The sequence below is a fragment of the Cryptomeria japonica genome, chromosome 4, assembly GCF_030272615.1.
Source record: "Cryptomeria japonica chromosome 4, Sugi_1.0, whole genome shotgun sequence".
NCBI classification, from domain to species: domain Eukaryota; kingdom Viridiplantae; phylum Streptophyta; class Pinopsida; order Cupressales; family Cupressaceae; genus Cryptomeria; species Cryptomeria japonica.
In genome coordinates, this window is record NC_081408.1 from 384,670,432 (window position 1) to 384,690,499 (window position 20,068).

The 20,068-nt window shown below is 34.9% G+C and overlaps 1 protein-coding gene across 1 annotated transcript in view; it reads left to right on the top strand.

Moving 5' to 3' along the window:
- Positions 1-1,951: 1,951 nt before the first annotated feature.
- Positions 1,952-20,068, top strand: part of LOC131074641 (tripeptidyl-peptidase 2) — a 284,234-nt gene continuing 266,117 nt past the window's right edge. Inside the window, exons 1-3 of the mRNA XM_058011296.2 lie at positions 1,952-2,236; positions 17,228-17,306; positions 17,420-17,493. Of these exons, the coding sequence (XP_057867279.2) occupies positions 1,960-2,236; positions 17,228-17,306; positions 17,420-17,493 (430 nt within the window). The 5' untranslated portion in view covers positions 1,952-1,959. The remainder of the gene's footprint in view (positions 2,237-17,227; positions 17,307-17,419; positions 17,494-20,068) is intronic.

Genomic DNA, 20,068 nt, shown 5'->3' on the forward strand with positions numbered 1-20,068 from the left:
TAATGTGAAAATGCTAAACAACTCTTTTTAACCCTATGTTAACCTAATTTAGCTAATAACTATCTTATGCCTCATATTTCTAATAGATACAAGTTAAAAACATTTTCTATAATAATGCTTATCAAAGTGATTGGCCATGAAAGTCTCATCTCCCAACTCTTGATAAGGGCATTCCTTCTCGAGTCTTGATACCTTGACAAAATCATCCATCTCATGGCACTACAAAATAACCAATTTGATCTTTTTCTTCTTGTACTTAATCTTCTTGGGTATAGTGCAAGTCTCCTTCATTCTCTTCCTCATACCTCCCTTAAGTAGAAGGAATAGATGAATAGTGGTTTTTTTTTGAATATTATAAACTATCAAGGTTCTCTCATTTGCTTTTTAACAAGGACCCTGCTTTTGATAAAAAGGTAAAAGCAAGGTTTTTGAAAGGAGGATTAGCCTCTATTAATCAAGAGGAATACTCTCCTTATTTTAGATATTCATATTCACATTGCCGATTATATACCCTCCCCTATCCCAGATCTTTGCATTCACATTAAATTAGTAAAAGAAAAAAAGAAATTGGACATTAAGAAGAAACACATAAAGTTGTAGAGTGAAAATGTCTTAAGCTATTAATAGAAGAAAAAAAAATGAATGGGTATTGAAACCATGCAACAAAAAAAAAAGAAGAGTTGATCATTTATGAGTTTTCATGAATATTTGCATCCTATAGATGACTATATCCAATTTTTGTTGTTGCCATAGTTAACAAACCCCTCTACTCAAACCCTCAAAACCCTTGAAACCTTTTTGAAATTCATCTAAATTGTCTCGAATAATTTTGAGACATATATATTAGAAGATTTAGATCCAATGATGAAGATAGAGTATAAAAATCCAACAAGACAAAATTTTAGACTTTGAAACTTACAATATCCATAAAACTCTAATTGCCATTTAGTTCAACTTTGAGCAACATGTTGAGTGTTCTAAAAAATAAATTCACCAATTCAAAGCTTCTTAGTGTATTCCCATGACAAATTTTAAGGTACAGAGTCTTTACTACAATCGAGTGTTCTAAAAATTATGGCTACCAAATATTCAATCCCACAAATCTTAGACTTAATTGCTTTCAAAAAATTACCTTCTAAAATTTAAAGTATCAAATTCTCTAAAAATTCAAAATCTAAATAATCCTTATAACATCTACAATATGAACGATCAAATACTATGAAAAATCAAGACAAAAAATAAAAACAATATAAAAGTTCGAATCCTAAAAACATCTCATAAAACTTCCAACCCTAAATCATCAAATCTTGTAAAAATTCAAACTCTAAAATAATAAAACTCTTCCAAATTAAACTTAGACGTTACTAAACCCATAACTTCCAATTTTTTTTTATAAAGAAAAGGATGTTAGAAAAGTTTTAGAATAAAGTTTTACCCCACTAATGCATTTACTTGAAAGTTCCTCAAACCTTTTTAACAACTCTCATCGCGATGATGAATCACAGAGTGTGATTGGAAAAGTTGATCCAAGAAACCATTTTGTATCTTGCAATCGTTACATTCTATGTAACTATTATTTAATTTCTTTCTAGCTTATAAAATTATGCCAATTATTTTTTCTCTAGTATTGGATATCTGAAAATGTTCAGTGTTAATTGTTTTTTTATATAAAATAAATTAAAATTAAATAATAAATTAAAATTTTTCGAGACACACTCATTGAGAAAAATGCAAACGGTGATTCCAATAAAAAAGAAAACCATAAACAATGGTTGTTGAAAGACATCGAATAATTTATTAAATAACTAAGCGTAGATATATAATAATAATAATAAGATAAATCCGTTTGTGACAAGATTTCTGTCATCCATTGGTCTAGGTATGTATTTTATTCTATTCTATTCTATTCTATATGATGTCACTTTACGGGAATGCATTCTATATATTGGTATTGGTGAGATGAAGATGCCCGCCTCCTTCGTTAAGCCAAGTCATACGAAAATAAAGACATATATACCCTTTCACACGCACACACCACTCTTGCTCTTGCGTCCTGTGACTTTGGGAAAAGGGGGAGTGAGAGTGAAGTGCAAGGGCAAGGCCAGAGCAGGTACAATGAGCGAAGGAATGCGCACATTTATGACCAGCCAAATGCCAAAGGAGGAGATTGCTGCTCTCTCGTTTCTAAATTCCTATCCCTCTTATGATGGCAGGGGAGTGGTTATTGCAATATTGGGTACGTTTGTCACCATTTTCCTTGCATTTTTTATTCACTGTTGTGTGTTTTTGCAATGCTTCGAATAATAAATTGATTTATCAGAATATACAGATCCATATAAAATGAGTAGTAGCATGAAAACAAATCTCTCTTTCATAATTATAATTGGTTATTAGCATAAAGTATTGAAAATTAAGTGTTAAGAATATAAAAGAAGAATTTTTATGTCTTGAAGTCAAAGATAGTCTATTGGATAACAGATCCTATTATTGTAGCTTTTAGATTTGTTGATATTCTGCTATGGAGTTTAATGATGAGTTTCCCTGTTTTACCAACCTTCACTTAGAGCAAAACCTATGAGGAAGCAACCAATAAAGTACCTATGTAATTGGTCCAAATGTCATTGTAAGTTTTGAACTCTAGAATAAAGTGTTTTCATGATTCAACTACCTGAGCTGTGCAAAACATACGATTTTTTTCCTTGCATTCTTCGTTGGGCCTCTTTCATCTACTTATTTCACATCAAAGATGATGTGAACCAGTCCTCAGTTGATATGAGTATCTTTGATCTCCAAGGGATGTTTGTCTCTATGGATGCCTTTTGTTGATGATTATTAGTGGGTTTATATTCATCAAGGCAATATTTTCTCTCTCTCTTTAACAGGTTTTTCCATATATACTTGTAGAATTTTTCCATAACAAAGGTCTTGAATAACTAAAAGTTTGAATTGAGTCCAATAGTTTTCCAGTTCCATAACTTTACCTCCCTGCTCTTATTTTGCAATGCATAAAGTGCTCTGCAACATCCCAAAATTCTCTTTCTTCTTCAAGTATCCCAACTAAGCTTGTGGTTGAAGTCAATCCCAAGATACTTGTACTCCCCTTCAAAATAGAAGTTGAGCTGACTTTTCTTCTATCTATTGGAGAAGATCATGATATTTGTCTTGTAGGTGTTGACATGCATAACCATCTCCTTGCACAAGTGCTTGAAGGCATACAAGTAATCTTATAACTCTTGATTGGATCTAGGGATCAAAATTCTGTTGTCAATGTACAAGAGAATCCACCCAGCATATTCTCCCAAAAGCATACCGTCCCCTCCTTGCAAGTTTAGCCATTTTTCTAGTTTGTCAATATACAGGACAAATAGGGTAGGGGATAGAGAACACCCTTGTTTGGCGTGTATGTTACTCTTAAATATTTTTAAATAGCTTCCCTCAGTTTTGATTTTTACTTAAACCTATTCATAAATCCTATGAACAATTGCTGTATATTGTTCTAGAATACCCAAATCCTTCATTCTAAACCATAGATTGCTCCTGGAACCACGACAAAAGCTCTCTTGAAGTCAACAAACAACAATGAGCTTCTGCTTTTTTGTTTCAATTTTTTTTAAAGATATGTCTCAAAATAATGCCATAATCTATAGTTTACTATTTTGGTCCGAAGCTTGATTGCTCTTTTGCTCTCTTATCTCTTTATTGATTGTTGATTTGGTGTACAATCACATTTTCAAACAAATTCACAAACAAAGGATTGATCACGATGGGCCAATAATTGGATGGATGATTGACATCACCGCTCTTAAAGAGGTATCACTATGTTGGTTGTCCAATCACTTGGAAACCCATGCTAGATGGTGCTATTGGAAATTTTCTTGATATGAGAAACAAGGACGTTCTTTCCACATTTTAAGTATTCTACCTGTAGCTAAATCATTCCACAAGTCTTTCGTATACTCATGTTCTTAAATACCTTGACCTAACCTCTTTCAAAGTAAATAATTTTGTTGACATGTTGACGGTGGTCAAGGCCTACTTGTGATTCATGATTGTATGGTTGTGCTTTGCATATGCAAGCTAGTAGCTGTGATGTTATTATCTGTGTTTTTTTTTTTTTGTTGAAGTTCCCTCCAAAAGAGTTTTGAATTATTTCCTAAAGAAACTAGTTACTCTCTCCTTGTATTCATGTATTCTCTTTTTTTTTTGGCTTTTTACAATTTTTTTAATCTCTTCTTTGCCTAGATCTTTGAGAGTTTTCCTTGTAGCCTTACACTTTGCATCAAACCGAACATTGCTAGAAAACAACTTATTTTCTTCTTCCTATTTTTCTCCTTTTACATCTTTCAAGAGCCTCTTGAACTATGCTTGCCTTGTGACTTTTGAAACCTTGCATTTCTATACACACTCACAAAAGTAAAAACATACAATTTTAATCAATAAGTAGATTTAACAATAAGAAAGAGCATAAATGAATTACAATCCAACTTCTTTCCAAGCTTTAATATCTCAGGAGATGTAGTAAGATGATCTGCACACTCTATCCAAGCTTTCACAAAAAGCTAACAGCACTTATAGGCTTCCAAATCTTCCACAAATCCAAAACCCTCTTGGTTCTCTTCATACCCCCTTCTCAAGCTCTCTAAATTCTCTCAATATGCAATAATGAATCCACAAAGAGGCAACTTCCTCTTCTTAATCCTTCTTTTAGGTTAAATAACTTTAGTTTAGAAAGCTTCATTCAATAGATTGTTGATGTGTCACACCTTTCCAAAGGGAAAGTGTAGCGTCATAAATTGTATCCTTATACAATTTCGTTCTCGCCTAGCCCTCACCTTGGCGTTCTAGCCTCTAGTGCTCAATGACTGTTTTAATGTTGCTCTTGCCATCTTGAAATCTGCATTTTCAACTTCTCATCCAGCCATTGCCCCATTTTGAGTCTTGATTGATAGGACCAGGATGCCCTGGGTGCCTTGGTCTTCCCAAATCAAGACCCAAAATAAGACCTCACAGTGGTCACTTGATGTGGGCGGGAAATTTGGCTCCGTGTCAGATTGCTCCGAAAATTCAAACATTTAATGCACGGTTAGGTATAAAAGGAGGCCTACCCCCCTCATTTGGTAACCTAAGAGAACTAGGAAATCATAAGTGAGCTCTCAATTGCACTATAGCAAAATCAATTCGAGTCTATGTGAGCAAGCATTCAAGTATTCATCAAGCATTGAAGGGGAAGGTGAAGTCAAGATCAAGCATTCATGATCAACCTTCTATGAAGACATTCTACACCTTTGCATGAGGATTCAAGCAAACTTCATCAAGGTATCAAGTTCAAGCACTTTCAGATCAGATCTAGCCTGCCTTTCCCTCAAAAGGAAAGCATTCCATTTCAATTATCAATTCAATTCAAGGATAAGTCCTAAATTGTGTTTTGACCTAAGGCAAACCCCCATCAACCCAACCTATTCTTCTTTCTGTGTGTAGGAATTGTCTTAGGAGTTGCGAGCAAGGAATCCAACAGTGTAGACGACGACAATCAGACTCAGCTTTTGAAGGCGCGAAAAGCGGAGGACTAGGGCGATTGGCTCCCCTTGGTCTCGAGAATTTCTGACAACCTTTCGACAGTGGATTCTGTGTGTCATCTTGATCTAGAAAACATCCAATCTGTTTGCCCCCGATATTTGAAGGACAGGGGTGACCTACTCTCCTCGGTCCCGACAATTTTGCCCGAATCTTCCATATAGGTTCTGATCCATTTTCCCTCCTTAGATCTCAGTTTATAGCTTTGCATGATATTTTTGGAACATTATTTTACTGCTATTTTATGTCAATTTCTCATTGTTTGTCCTAGATCTAGCATTGCAAGTTAACCCAAATTCAAATTTAGTTTTCAACTTTAACAGGGGGAAGAATTAACCTGATTTGAATTCAGTCCTTTTAGGATTGGATCAATCAAGTTCAATTCCATTTCCCCTAATGTAAGGTGGTCCCATGAAAATTAATGGCTTTATTCATTAAGGTGGTGAAACCCTAATTTTCAACATCTTATAGAAAGAAAGGCCCATAAATCAATTGTTGAATAATAAGGTAAATTTAAAAAATGAAATATTTCCAAGATATTTTGGTATATCTTATCTAAATAAAAGCCAAAATCACATTATGCTTAAATCCAAATGTTAATTAAATGACATTCAAAATTTGGTGACTTATCGTGTCCGAAATCCCACCTATGGCTTTCTAGATGCCTTTAGAAGATGTGATTTCCATATATGACAAAACCAAAGCCAAGTTACACCTAAATGACATGAATTACCTTTTTAAGACGACTAAAAGATACCATCTTAAAACAAATTTCTCCAAACACTTTTCCAAACACTTTTAAACACATAGAGAAATGCATAAATTAATATTAATCATTTCTAAATACTTGCAACAATATAAGACATCATAATTATAAGACTAGACATCATGCATAACAATGACACTTAGAGTTTTGTAAGACTCAGGCATGTGGCTATGGTAGTATACATTGATACAATTTAATCATCCGATGGGTGGATTAAGATGGTGCAAACATATGCATGTTACTCTCTATGAATTGACTCCAATTGTCTTATTCTTGTTTCATATTATTCTCTCTAAATAAATTTTTGTTGGCTTGTTCTTGTTTCTTGTACACCTCAAACAAATCGAGTGTTAATAGCCAAAACAATAATAACTAAATCAAAGGAAAAATATATCACATGCCATATACACCACATCTCTAGTGTACTAGTATGTGTGGAAATCCATACAATAAACAATACATGAGATGCACATGCATCTAAAAAAGCCCATATAATGTACGCAATGGTAACATGACATATTCAAATAATGACTTTAAGATGTAAATTATATATCTATGGCAAATATCTTCATAATATTATATAGAAATAACGAACTTTTATTTCTAAAGTTTAGAATAAAACTGTCAGATAATGTAAAATGTCATGTAATCTTATACATATAAAGTACCATAAAGATAGATGAAAATAACATCATGTTAAAATATCTTGATACAATGATGTAAGAATGATAACAACAAACGGAACTTTGGAGAATGTTACATGAATATTGGGCCTTGAAAAAAATTCTACCCAAAAGATGTGGTTTGGACTTCATTGGTCCACTGGAAGTTAGTAAGATGCAGCCAGTGCTTTGCCTGAGAATGGTGCTCAAACTACACCTCAACTATTTCAAGACCAGGATGTAGTGAGATTTGGTCTATATCCCAATTCAAATCACAAATGACGGGTGACATTTTTTCAATCATGTGATTTGGTTAGTGACATTGAAATTTCGAATCATCCATTATTTTTTGAGAATTATTGGCAAATGGCCTAGTCAAACCATGAGTATATTGTTAATCTCAATGATTTAGAAGTCTTACGGCATCTAGGGTATGGATTGGGAAGAATGCTTATTTACAGTACCTTGAATATATTGGATGGCTGACAAGGCGACTATTAGGCACACACCTTTCCAGCTATTCTATTGTCAAGAGGCAACACTACCAATGAAATGGCTTGAGCCTAGTGTAAGAACTGCATTGAAAACAGACTAGGGTATGAAGATGAATTGAAGGATAATCTGTTGAGGCTTAATAAATTGAATGAGTGCTGTATAAAATAAGGAACATAAGTCGCACAATTTAGAAGGAAATATTGGCATGACAGAAGTCTTCACATAGTGCTTTAGTCTTAAAATACAATGTAAGATGTGAATTCATGTGTGGTAAGTGTAAAGTATAATGTCTGTGACCATTCAAAATTCAAGAAATTATGAAAAGCAACTCATTTAGGTTGGAATACTTGGAAAGAATATGTGTGAAAGACCTAGTGAATGAGTTGAAATTAAAATTGAAATCTACCAGTACTACTATATGAAACAATAACATCCAGTTTTGCCGCCAAACACCCATCAAACTATAAGTCTATGCAAGTAATAGGCTAATGATGAATCATGATCATAAAATCTATAAAGTAGATATCCCTTGTTGCAAATGTCTGCATCTTCGTAGTCAAAGCAACAATCAATGATTATCTTGTTTCATACATTGGACAACTTGTTTAGTATACAAGGACTGCCATAGGCAAAGTTGGCATGCTACACTAGTCATTGTAGTGTTGAATACAAGTTAAGTCATCGTTGGCAAGAAATGGCATTTTTATAATGCAAAAATGCATCATCATGCCCTGCACATACAACTCATAGAACAATTCCATTTATTAGTATCCTATTAAGGTCAAACTAGAACATAACTATTTATCTTTTTACATAGCAGTTCGTCTTTGTTAATGGGCTTGACAAGAACACATGCAATATTGAAGACTTCAAGAAAACTTTAATAATTCCTCACTTGAATATATACACCAGTCACCGAGACACAAGAAAATATCATGGCTGCATTATCATCCAAGACCTATCTTGGACACTAGTGCATAACTTGCCGTGATGTTGTGATGAGTAATGTAGGCTTCTTTGAGTCATATATTATTAGTTTTGATATTTGTTTTGATGCCATGGATCTCATATTCCAGGAGTCTTGTATACATTTGACAATATTTATATATCTAAATGTGTTATTTCCTTTAGCTTAAATTTGTATTTATATTTATGTGCTTGATATATACTTGTGCATGTGATCAAATTTTGCTTCTATTTGATGTGTTTATCGAGTTTATTTATTGAAGGGTGCGTGAAACAAGTTTTAAATACTCAAAAATCTCCTAATTTCTTGGTTTTTTCAATTTGCCAAGTTTTTTTTTGAGTTTAGGCTCCAAGTCTGAGTCTTTTAACACTGGCTGAATCCTTTGGCTGCATGGAATAGTATACTCGTCTGCCATTGTAACATTAAACCCTTTAAAATCATCTATCCTCAAACCCATCTTAGCCACCAACCCTTCATTGATGAAGTTGTGGGCTGCCTCACTATTGATCAAAATCGTCACCTTTAGTCCTTGCAAGACTCCTCTAACATGAAAAGAGTGATATCTAGGTGCTTCTGAAAGTGCTGCAAGTGCGTTGGTCCTCATTCTCAACCTTATCCACAACAATCTCAGCCACAGGTTCTTCTACCTCGGAATCCTCATCGGAGACTACCTCTATGCAATACATTTGTCCTTTTCCCAAACACCTGTAATTTGGTTGCCAATGCTCTCTATAAGTGAAACACAATTTCTTTCGTTGCAGTTCATTCTTGGATATCTCAAATTGGTTTGGCTTAGGGGGTAATGCCTTTAGGTTGAGATAAACTCCTATGAGGAAGCTTCTTATGTTGAATCAGATGTGCATTCTTGGAATAGAATTTGTCCTTTGCTTCTAAATCCTCTAAATTTAAGGCTCTCTTGATGGCCTCCTACAAAATGGCCTCCTACAAAAGGAACTATGAGTCTCCTCTCAGTTACATCCGTCACCATCACTGATAGCCTCCGAAATTCTGCCACATGGTGTTCAACTGTGCTCTCTTGCCTCAATTGTGCTAGTTCTCTGAAGTGAATCTTTGGATCCTTCTTTTGACCCTCTTTGTTAATCTTTGGCTGAACTCTTCGAAAGTAGTGATTGAGTCACACCATTGCATGATACCTCCACTCGTGGGCCACACCCTCTAGATGCAAGGTGGTGAATTTAATGGCTTCTTCTTCAAACATGGGGTTCAATGAGAAGTGTGTATCCAATTTTTCTGCAACCATGCTCTTGCTGAACAACTCTTCATTCCATCAAACGTAGGTATTATAATCTTTCCCAAGTGCTGCTATATGTCCACCTTCTCCTCTGTGCATTCCTTGTCTTCATCTCATAGTACTCCACAAAAGATATGTCATGACGGATGGCATCATTCAGGGCATTACATTAAAATTTCAGCATGGTTTGCAAGTTCATCTTTTTTAGAAGGCTTCTCTTCTTCCATGGGTTCTGCCTCTTCTCTTCCCAGACATTTGGCTCTAATAGTCCTTGGGTTCCGGTTAACTGAAGCATTATCATAGCCATTAGATCTACCAAAATCTAGTTGCTGATTCAATCTTCTTAGGAATCAGACCATCTCAGCCACGGAATCCCTCATGGAAGCTTGAAATTCCTTGTTTTCCCCGAGGAATTCTTATGTGTTCTCTCCTTCTCTGTCTCCCATGGCCGCCTTCTTTTCTCTTCGCTAATTTCTTAATTCTTTGTTACTCAAGCTCATTCAACTGCAACACCACATGCTGGCAAGAAAGAACGTTCTGATACCACTGAAATGTACTAGCACTATTATATGAAACAAATGTTACTAAACCATTGCAACGTCATAGTTAAAATGATTTGCCACTACATTCATCAACAGTTATAACTGTAAATACTAGCCCAAAACATTGAATGATATTGTCTGAAAAATAGTTATCTTCAGTACATGAAAGGTCTGTAATCTTAGATTGTTCAATACAACTTGTAAGTAGAGACTACAATAATTAAATTAGTTACCTGGGTGAGTTGCAGATGTAGGCAGGGTGTACCCAGATTGCATGAATATTTTTCACAGTAGTAGCGTAATAACCCGTCGTTGGTAGTTCCATTCCACCTTTAGATTGCTGGTCTGTTATGCTGCAATTCTGGCATGTCAATTCAATGGTGATAAGGGTGATTTTGATGGGATATAACTTGGACGTTTCAACATTAACCCTTGAGATTAAGATAAGCTTTGACCTGGTATCTGTTGGTTGAGGTTTTCATCTCAATCAGCTTGCAACGTAAAAGGCAGAAGATTCTTAACATACTAATGATCTCCAATTGAAATTTGACCTTCCTTTTTATACCTGATTGCCCAATGCAAAAACAAACAAGTCGGCCTCCCAAAATTCCATATCTCTAGTTGGCGCCCAAAAGTTGAATGCTTAGGGTGGCCCCCAAAAACTATATTTATTTATTAATATCAAATTAAGTAATGATATTATCATATATTTTTTAGTGTCTAAAAGCACTGTTGGGTGCTGGATGTCAGCCTCATGAGGTAAGGGACATGACAAAAATCATATCATTGTGATACGTAAGAAGAAAATATGATCTGGAGAATCAAGTTGAAGTTTAATCAACAATTGCCATCCTAAATTAGCAAAGAACAAGAATTTTTAATAAATGTTTTAAACAAGAAAAATAGTAATTAAATAATAATAAATTCAAACATGTTTTTTTAGTTGGATCTATAGCTGCATGTTGCACTAATAAATGTTTTATTTAACTGGACTTGCTCATAATTATAATAGACTTTTATTCACAAGAAAGTCCCTTTAGTTTACTAGTTTGTGCGTAACATTTTCAGCAAGTGGTGTGTCATATGAAATGTTTTGTTGATCTGTATTTTTTAATTAGAGGCTCACAAGAACCATTTTTTCATGACCATTTCTGGTCCAATTAGCAATCATTCAATATAGGTGATGCTAATGTTCATAGGGGTGAAGCACTAAAACTTTCTAAGAAGTCGCCCATCTCAATACTACTATGGTTTAAGTGCATTTCGCCATGGAGTTTCTCCCACAATCAAGCCCATTTGACTTGCACCTCATTTGCTCTTTAGTAGATGTTTCTTATGAAGCTACAAACTATTCATTATAGACCTCCTAGCTCATTCATTTTCATAAGAGTGGTGTTTTCATAGTGTATCAAATTTTATGATGGTTATTGAGATACAAATGTGTAGTTTTGGGTTGATTTTCATTGACCCATATTTCATGGGTGACATTTCACAAGAACAATCTCTCATGACCATGAATGGTCACTAAACATTCATTGCTTTTGCATGATGCTAACATGGATGAAACACTAAGAGTTTTTGAGAGATCATCCATCCCAATACTACTTTGGATCAGATGTGCTTAATTATGGAGTTTCTCCCACAATCAGTTCACTTGTGACCACATTCATACAACCTTCAATAATTGTTTTGCCTTATTAACCATTCATTCTAGAAAGAAAGAATTGGAGTATATTAATGTCCACAGATGACCAATAGTAAGTCAATAGGACTTAAAAGAACAATAGTATACAATAGAAAGTTCTAGGAAGAGAAACCTAGAAAGGTGCCACCAAGTGGAAGAACAAAGGTAGAAAAATAGAAAATACAAAACAATAGGGGGACCATCAAAACAAGTTGTCAGGAAATACGTACAAATAGGGGAACTTAAACCTCAAAGAGTAGAGAGTAGCCAGAATGGAAAATTGAAGATCATCAAGTATCACTATTTGGACCAGAAATGGCAAAGTCGCTAGTACCATTGTTGATCACTATGAAAGGATTGACACAAGATTTGATAATGTTTAGTAGAGGTTGCTGAGGACTAAGCGAGGTACTCTGATTAGGATCACACCTAAGTCCGAAGTAGTACCTGTAGTAGTGAAAAAAATCATAATATAGATTTGTCCTTGTGACTGGGGAGAGGGGTGAAGAGGAGATCTAAGGCGATGAGAAGAAGTAGGGCTGTGCCATCGAGAAGAAAAGAGACCATGATGTAGAGTGGGAGTGAGTGAGTTGAGGCAAAAGGTGTGAGAGATGGTGTCTCAAAGGCCTATTTGCATCAATGGGAGAAGTAATGTTATCCAAAGTTCGTTTAGGCCTACCAGTGTCTTGGATGTGCTGAAAGGAGGTGATCAACTTGGGAGCTCTAGAATCCCGATAAGCCACATGTAAGGATTTGTGTTGAAGGGTGATGGCCTCTCAAAGATAGAGAGCCAAATGCCACTAGTTTGAATATCTAAAGAAAGTAGAGAGATTATTGCTTGAGTCATTGTTGAGGCAATGATATTTCTTTTAGATCTCATAATAAATGATGCTTCTAAAGATGAAATGGTCTTCGGTCTCAACCTCTTGGAGGGAGCAAAGACATTAGATCTGGTTAAGGCAAGAAATATGATGATCAATCCCAACATGTAATTTATGGGAATGTACCCTCATTTGGCCAAGGGGGAACTTCAATCCATGTGACATTGATGCTAGAGATAGTGAGGGCGACAAACTATCCATCTTTGACTTGAAGGAAATGCTCGGTGTTAAAAGCAAGCTTTGGGATGAGATGCAAAAAAGGGGAGGTAAAAGTGCTTGGATTTATATTTTTAAATGGCCCCTATAGTAGCTTGGGTAATGGTCTCCTTCAAAGGATGTAGCTGAGGAGTGTTCAAGGAATACATGAAAGGAGGTAGTTTGTCAATAGAATGCCAATAGAAAGGAGCGAGCTACCCTTTGAGCACCAACATTGATGGTGTGAAACTAGGCTCAATGACTCAATCCTCTTACAAGGGCAAAGAGCCACATATATCTATCTTAATTAGAATTAGTTTCAGCCATGGATTTGAGTCTGTGCTTGTAGACAGTAAGTCAAAAGAAAGTCTCAAGACGCAGAGGGTGGGTAATAAACTCTACTTAGACAATGCTTTGAGGAACAATATGCTTGCACTTTATAAGATTCTTCAACATGAGAGTGTGGACCCTCCCAACATGGGCCTAATTAACGGATTCCAAGCTAGGTCCCTGAACCTTCAAGCTGTACAAAATTGTCGGCTTGATGATGGTACTAATAAGAGATATCTTGGAAGTGGATCTGAAAATGTTGGTGTTCCAAGAGAGAGGGAGAGACATAACCCTTACAAAGATCTGAATGTGAGGCAAGCTTCATGCTGGAGGAGGGACTAGAAAATTGGACCTCAAGTATGTGTAAATGGATTTTATCTCCAAGGTAGCCACCTTATAAAAGAACTGGTATCTAGAAAGAAGCATTAAAAAATATCTAAGTTGCCGGTTTGGGTTTGGGCAACGGTTCGGGTTAGAGAACCCGATATGCCGGTACAGCAAAATCTTGAAAAGGGGTTTGGGTTTGTTAGTACAAAAACAATGTAAAAATTATATTCATGCAGCCTAGAAGCATGAATTAAGATTAGAACGTCACATAGCATCATATAAACAACAAAACCAATATAAACTTGTAATCATAGCATCATGATCATACCATCATAGCATCATATACATCAAGTTCAATATCAAAATGACAAAATAATAATATCGAGTTCAAGTATCATTGTTTCAACAATTGGAACTATAGTTTTAATATTTATAGTTTAAACATCAAATGGATTCTTTAATTCATCAACATCATCATTCTCATCCTCATCCTCCTCATCATTTTATTTATAGTTTGCTTGCTATTTGAGTCATCAAATGCAACAAGCTAAGAAGCGGATGCATCCAAATCAGTATGCTCTGGCACTATATCCCACATCTTCGTCTCCCCTTGCTTGTGTAGTCATATTGCTTGTGTGAAAGAAGACATAGGCTGGAATGCACTTATACTAAATTCTCTGCTCTTTTTGATTGCAATCTATTGCGCTTTATTGAGTGGATGAAAGAGTATGTGCTCCAATTTCTTTTAGATGCAGATGAACTAACAACCGATGAAGACAAAGTAAACAATTAAAGTTATAAAGTTATAAAATAAAAAATTACTAGCAACCTATGAAGACAAAAGTAAACTATAAATAAAACTTGCATGTGATAAATTTTAATTAATTAAACTTGTGATAAAACTTTGATTGCAAGGGGTTGTAGGTTTTGGAAGTATGTGCCATGGAAGTATTACCAACTATGAGCATCCTTCTTGAATCTGTGACAAAGAGCATCAACACTTAGAACATTTCCGTTTGCAAATTCTATGAACTCATTTGTAATCATATCTCACAAATCATCTTCAGGGTAGAGTCTAAGGAATGCTGTCTTGTACCCCTCAGACACTTCTAAATCTCTCCATGGTGCAAGCCTTCCTGGCTGATCAATAAATTGACTGCTATAGTACTTTGGTGTCAAGGCATAGGCAAGAAGATGCAAAGGAGTGGTCATCTTATTCCACCTTTCTACAACAATTGCTTCCACTTGTTTGAAGAATTCGTCCTCGAGGTCTTGCTCTTTTGCATTTATAATGCACTTCATTTTTTCAAGCATTGAGTCAATGCCATCATAAATCTCACCAATGCAAGCAAGGCTTATCCATGTCAGTGTAGCGAATCATGCTCATATTGGGCTTACTGCAACTAAGGAGATATGTCACAAGATCCCACAATGACTCATCCAATATCTTGACCCTAATTCTTGCTGCCCTCTCAGTGCTGCTCTACTTCCATATAGCACCAATCCTAGATGAGGTAGGCCACCCCACCAGAGCCACGAATACCACCAGACCTACAAATCTCACAATGAAAGGCTGACATCCAAAAATAACTAGTAATTGGAGGGGAGCCTGTTTCAGGCTCTCGTTAGTCTTAGGTAGGAAGATGAGATCTTGTGAAGCAATCACATCTTAAAAAGTGCTTAGAGAGGACTATATAGCACCATTGCAGTTCCAACAAGTAATAGAGATGCCATTGCCACAATGCCACCCATTGAGACCCAGAACTCATAATGCAACTGGTCTAGAGTGTGACCACCCAAAGGTAGGAGAGTTGGGAATGATGACACAAAAGTTTGTATAATTGCCCACTTGTTCTCTCTCTTGGCAGCTACAACTTGGATATAGGCTTTTTGGAGTTCATCTACTTGGAGTCTCATAAGGTCTACATCTATCTTTTGAGGGATGGGGAAGAACTTTCTCTTAGCTCAAAGAGCTTGCAGATAGTCCCCAATAGACAAGAGTGTTGTCCAGAAGTGCCCAAGCCTTGTGGACAGAGACATCCTTCAAGTTAAGGGTTCGTGCAAGAATGAATGACCAGCTTGTAAGGGATCGATGGGCTTAGGTAGGCCACAAATACTGAGATCAATGCTGTAGCTTGTGGCATCTTTCATCAAGTTTGGCTTCAACAGCCATCTCAACGACAAGAGATACCTTCTTTCTTTTGACCAACTGCACCTGCAAATTATGTTTCCTGTGACTTGTTTCTGGATAAATTTTTGTTGAGCCTCTACCTCCTTTTTTGAGATATTAATGCTATGTAATATTCTTTATTCTGAATACAGTGTTTTAGTATCATATCAAATAGTGTGATGATTTATTTGAATTCTAGTGTTTAGTTTTGGTTCACTCTTCGAGTAGTCTTTCACAAGAACTTATCTCTCATGACCATGCATGTTTCAATTAACACTTGTTACATTTAGGTGATGCTCATGAAGGTGAAGTGCTGAAACTTTTTTGGAGGTCACCTATCTCAGAACTTCATTGGCTCAAGTATGCTTCACCTTAAATTTTCTCTATAATCAAGCTTACCTAACTTGCTATTCCATTTAGCAAAACTTTCATCAAGTTTTGCCTCTTCACGAACCATTTATTATAGAGCTCCCTAGCTCATTCATTTTCATATATGGAATGAATAATCACTCGATTATTTTCACATGAGCTTATGACCTTGCTTTGCAAAGACGTTAGTGTTACTGTTGTTATTCAGTTTAATGAAGTTGTTTTTGTGTAAGGGAAAGATAGAACACTAGCCTTGTGGTGTGTATCATTCCTCGAGTGCAGGGTATGACAATAGCTATTTCAATTTGTTGGCCACGAGATTTCTATTTCATTCATCTTATAAAAAGGCTTGGTTAAACTAGCAGTCTGAATTCAAGTGATGAAATTGTGTGTACGAATGGACCTCTTGGTACACCATTGTCAATCTAGTTCCCCAAGTGATATTTTGCTGGTGACTAGCATGACTTCTTGGATTCAACTATTCATGAAAGATTAGCAATATGCGTATATACATGATAACCAACTTAGAAATTAGCTCAAACAGAATCAGAGAAATCCCTTAAACTGTATTTAATACTGAAACAGATCACATTTGTTGTAATTACTTGTCTGCAATACTGTCTAACAGAACTAATTCAAAAGTATGGTGCTTTGACAAAAGGAACTGAAGTTTTGAAGCTTATTGAGTCCCACTACATAAAAATTTATAACTGCTTTAAGTCATGCTATTTGACAAAAACAAGCTTCGAGAAACTGGGCACATAAGAAAAGAATCTTTGCAGTGCAGGAAGTGATTTCTCTTTTTCTATACACATTTTCTCTTGTGAAGCTCAATTATTGTGGATCAGGGAAGCTTGAAGGCTCCAATCATGATATTTGTGGACAAATCCTAATGTTAGATAATGTCACTATTTTCTAACCTTTTCAACATAGGAATTCATTTGTACAAGTTCTTTTTGTCGTTCTTCCTGATTGTGTGAGTTACATTACGATTAACAAGTTTTTCTGTGCAGATTCTGGTGTGGACCCAGCGGCTGCTGGGTTGCAGGTAACATCAGATGGAAAACCTAAAATCTTAGATATTCTTGACTGGTACTCACAAATGCCTTTGTCTTCAACTTGGATTATGGTGCTATTGTTCAAATTGATTTTAGAATCTATTACTGTCTTACAAGCCATAAAACTTCCATCTTTTGCTCATGCAGTACAGGGAGTGGTGATATTGACACTTCAAAAGTGGTTGAAGCTGATGATGATGGCTATATTGTTGGGGCATCAGGTGCTTTTTCTTTCTTTCAAGTTTTAGCCTATGAACCAAATCTGCCTGAGCTCTGTCCGTGTCGTACTTACTAGATACATGACTTAAGTTTATTTTATCCTAATATTTGGCTTTATGGTCTGTACTTGTGTTTTCATTGTTTCAAATTTTCAATGCCACATATTTTTATAATTTTATGTATACTTGGATGCATTTATGAAATGATGTTTTTTGTCCCCTTGTTGGAAAATGCTGAAGTTCATGAATTTAATGCATTCCATAGCTATTGTTTTGTAAGCTGTCAACTACTGATCTGTCATTATTCAACAATCAGCATTCCCATTACTTATTCCAGTAAAGTAACATGTGCAGTCTTCTCTAACCCTGATATGGCTTACTGGGAGTTTCTGCAATATATTATTTCATCAATTTTATTCTGTATACAGAAAATACAGGTTTGGACTCCAAAATATCATTTTTTACAGTTTCTGTATAAAACGTTGTACTGCAGACTGTGTTTCATATGTAGCTATTCCATTTCTCTCTAATCTCTTACAGGTTCTGAATCACTAGTTGGAGTCTTGCATGGCTAGATTCATATATTTTGGAAAAGTCAGTTGCACGGTTTTATTATCGATGTATATTTTAGAGTAAAGATTTGCATGGTCTTTTTAGTGAGGCACTTTCTCGTCTTCTTTGGAACTTGCAATTATGCAGGAGACAACTCTCTTCTTCTACACTCTTAACATTCACTAGCAATTCACCTTTCACCAAATGAATGAGAAATAAAATCAAGGTGGTGCATGATAATATATGATATACATATATTTTTTTTTAAATATCAATTTTGAATTATTTCATTTCATTTTAGAATTATTTAAGAATAGTTTATTTAAATTATATACTTTATTTTTATTTATTTGAATTATTTAATTTAATGAAGATTAATTTTATTTAAGAATTACTTTTAATAATTATCTTATCTACTTAAGAGTTATTTTATTTTACATTACAACTATTTAAAAATTATTTTATTTATCTTTTTTTCAAATTGTGTTGTCCTTTAAACACAATTAATTTCCATATACTGCTTTAACATCTGAACTGAAAGAATTGTCGAATGTGTATTACAGATGCACTCATGAATTTCAGATTCCTTGAGTTGGAATTAGTCACTTTTGTTAATGTTTGTAGCTTGAGTCGAATGATCATTTAGAATACATATAATATATGTTGATTAATAATAATATATTATTATGTTATATTATTATATTATTATTAATCATATAAAATTTAATATTCAATATTAATCTATTATATTATTCTAAATTAATAATTGATTGATGAAACATTATAATATTGATTAAATTATTATAATTAAAGGAGAGACATGTCCGTTCAAGGACATGCCTCTCCAAAGGAATATATATAGTATAATGTTATTCAATTTGAGTACACATAGAATTCCAAGAATGCAAGTATCAGATTGAATCAGATATATACATTAAAATACATCCAATAAAACCTGGGAAAATCAACATGGTATCAGAGCTCAGGCCTGTGAAGTTTAATTTGGAGGTTGGAGAGGGTTGGAGAATTCAGTTTTTTTTTATAGAATTTTCAGTCTGAAATATGCCATTGCACAGCCCTTGGTTGGCCTCAAAATGAGGACTATAATATATGGATGGAAAGATCTGTGTTTCTAGTTTTCAAATATGTTTATCTCATTAAATTTGATTCAGTTTTGTGCAAGATATGACGACTTTGGTGCAGGTCACTTGAAACCCTACCTAGGGTTAGCAGTTTTGGGAAAAATGTCATAACTTCTGTTTTAACCGTTGGATCTGGCTATAACTTGGAGGAAATGTTTGTAATTAGATTTTCTAACATCTCACCGAAGAGATTGGATAAATTTGGTAAATTGCAAAAGTTATTAACGATTGTGTGTGGCAGATCATAATGAAAGTGTTGATCAAAATTATGAAAATGTTCTACATCATTCAAAGGGAATTATGATGAGAGATGATTTATGCGTGATATTTCTTATATGGGCTCACCTTATGAAAGGAAATGTTTTAAACTTAAGATAAGTATTCCATGTTTTATTAAGGCACATGAATTATTGAGTTTGTAATTTATGCTATAATATTGGCTAGTAAAATCTTGTATGCTTCTATCATTGGTATTTCTGTTCAAGATAATTTAGTTTATGAGCTATTTGTAATCTCTCTCTGACATACCTTCAGGACAAAAGCACAATAAAATTGAATTAAAGGGAGAAATAAATTGATGCTTATAAACGAATTGATGATTGAGACCAGATTCTGGGGGAGTCTAACATTTCATCAGAAGCAACTTTACACAAGGAGGTTAGATGGTTGATATCAGATTCAGAGGGAGTCTAATATTTCATCAGAAGTAACCTTAGACAAGGAGGTTAGATGGTTGATATCAGATTTAGAGGGAGTCTATTTCATCAGAAGTAACCTTAGACAAGGAGGTCAGATGGTTGATATCAGATTCAGAGGGAGTCTAATATTTCATCAGAAGTAACCTTAGACAAGGAGGTCAGATGGTTGATATCAGATTCAGAGGG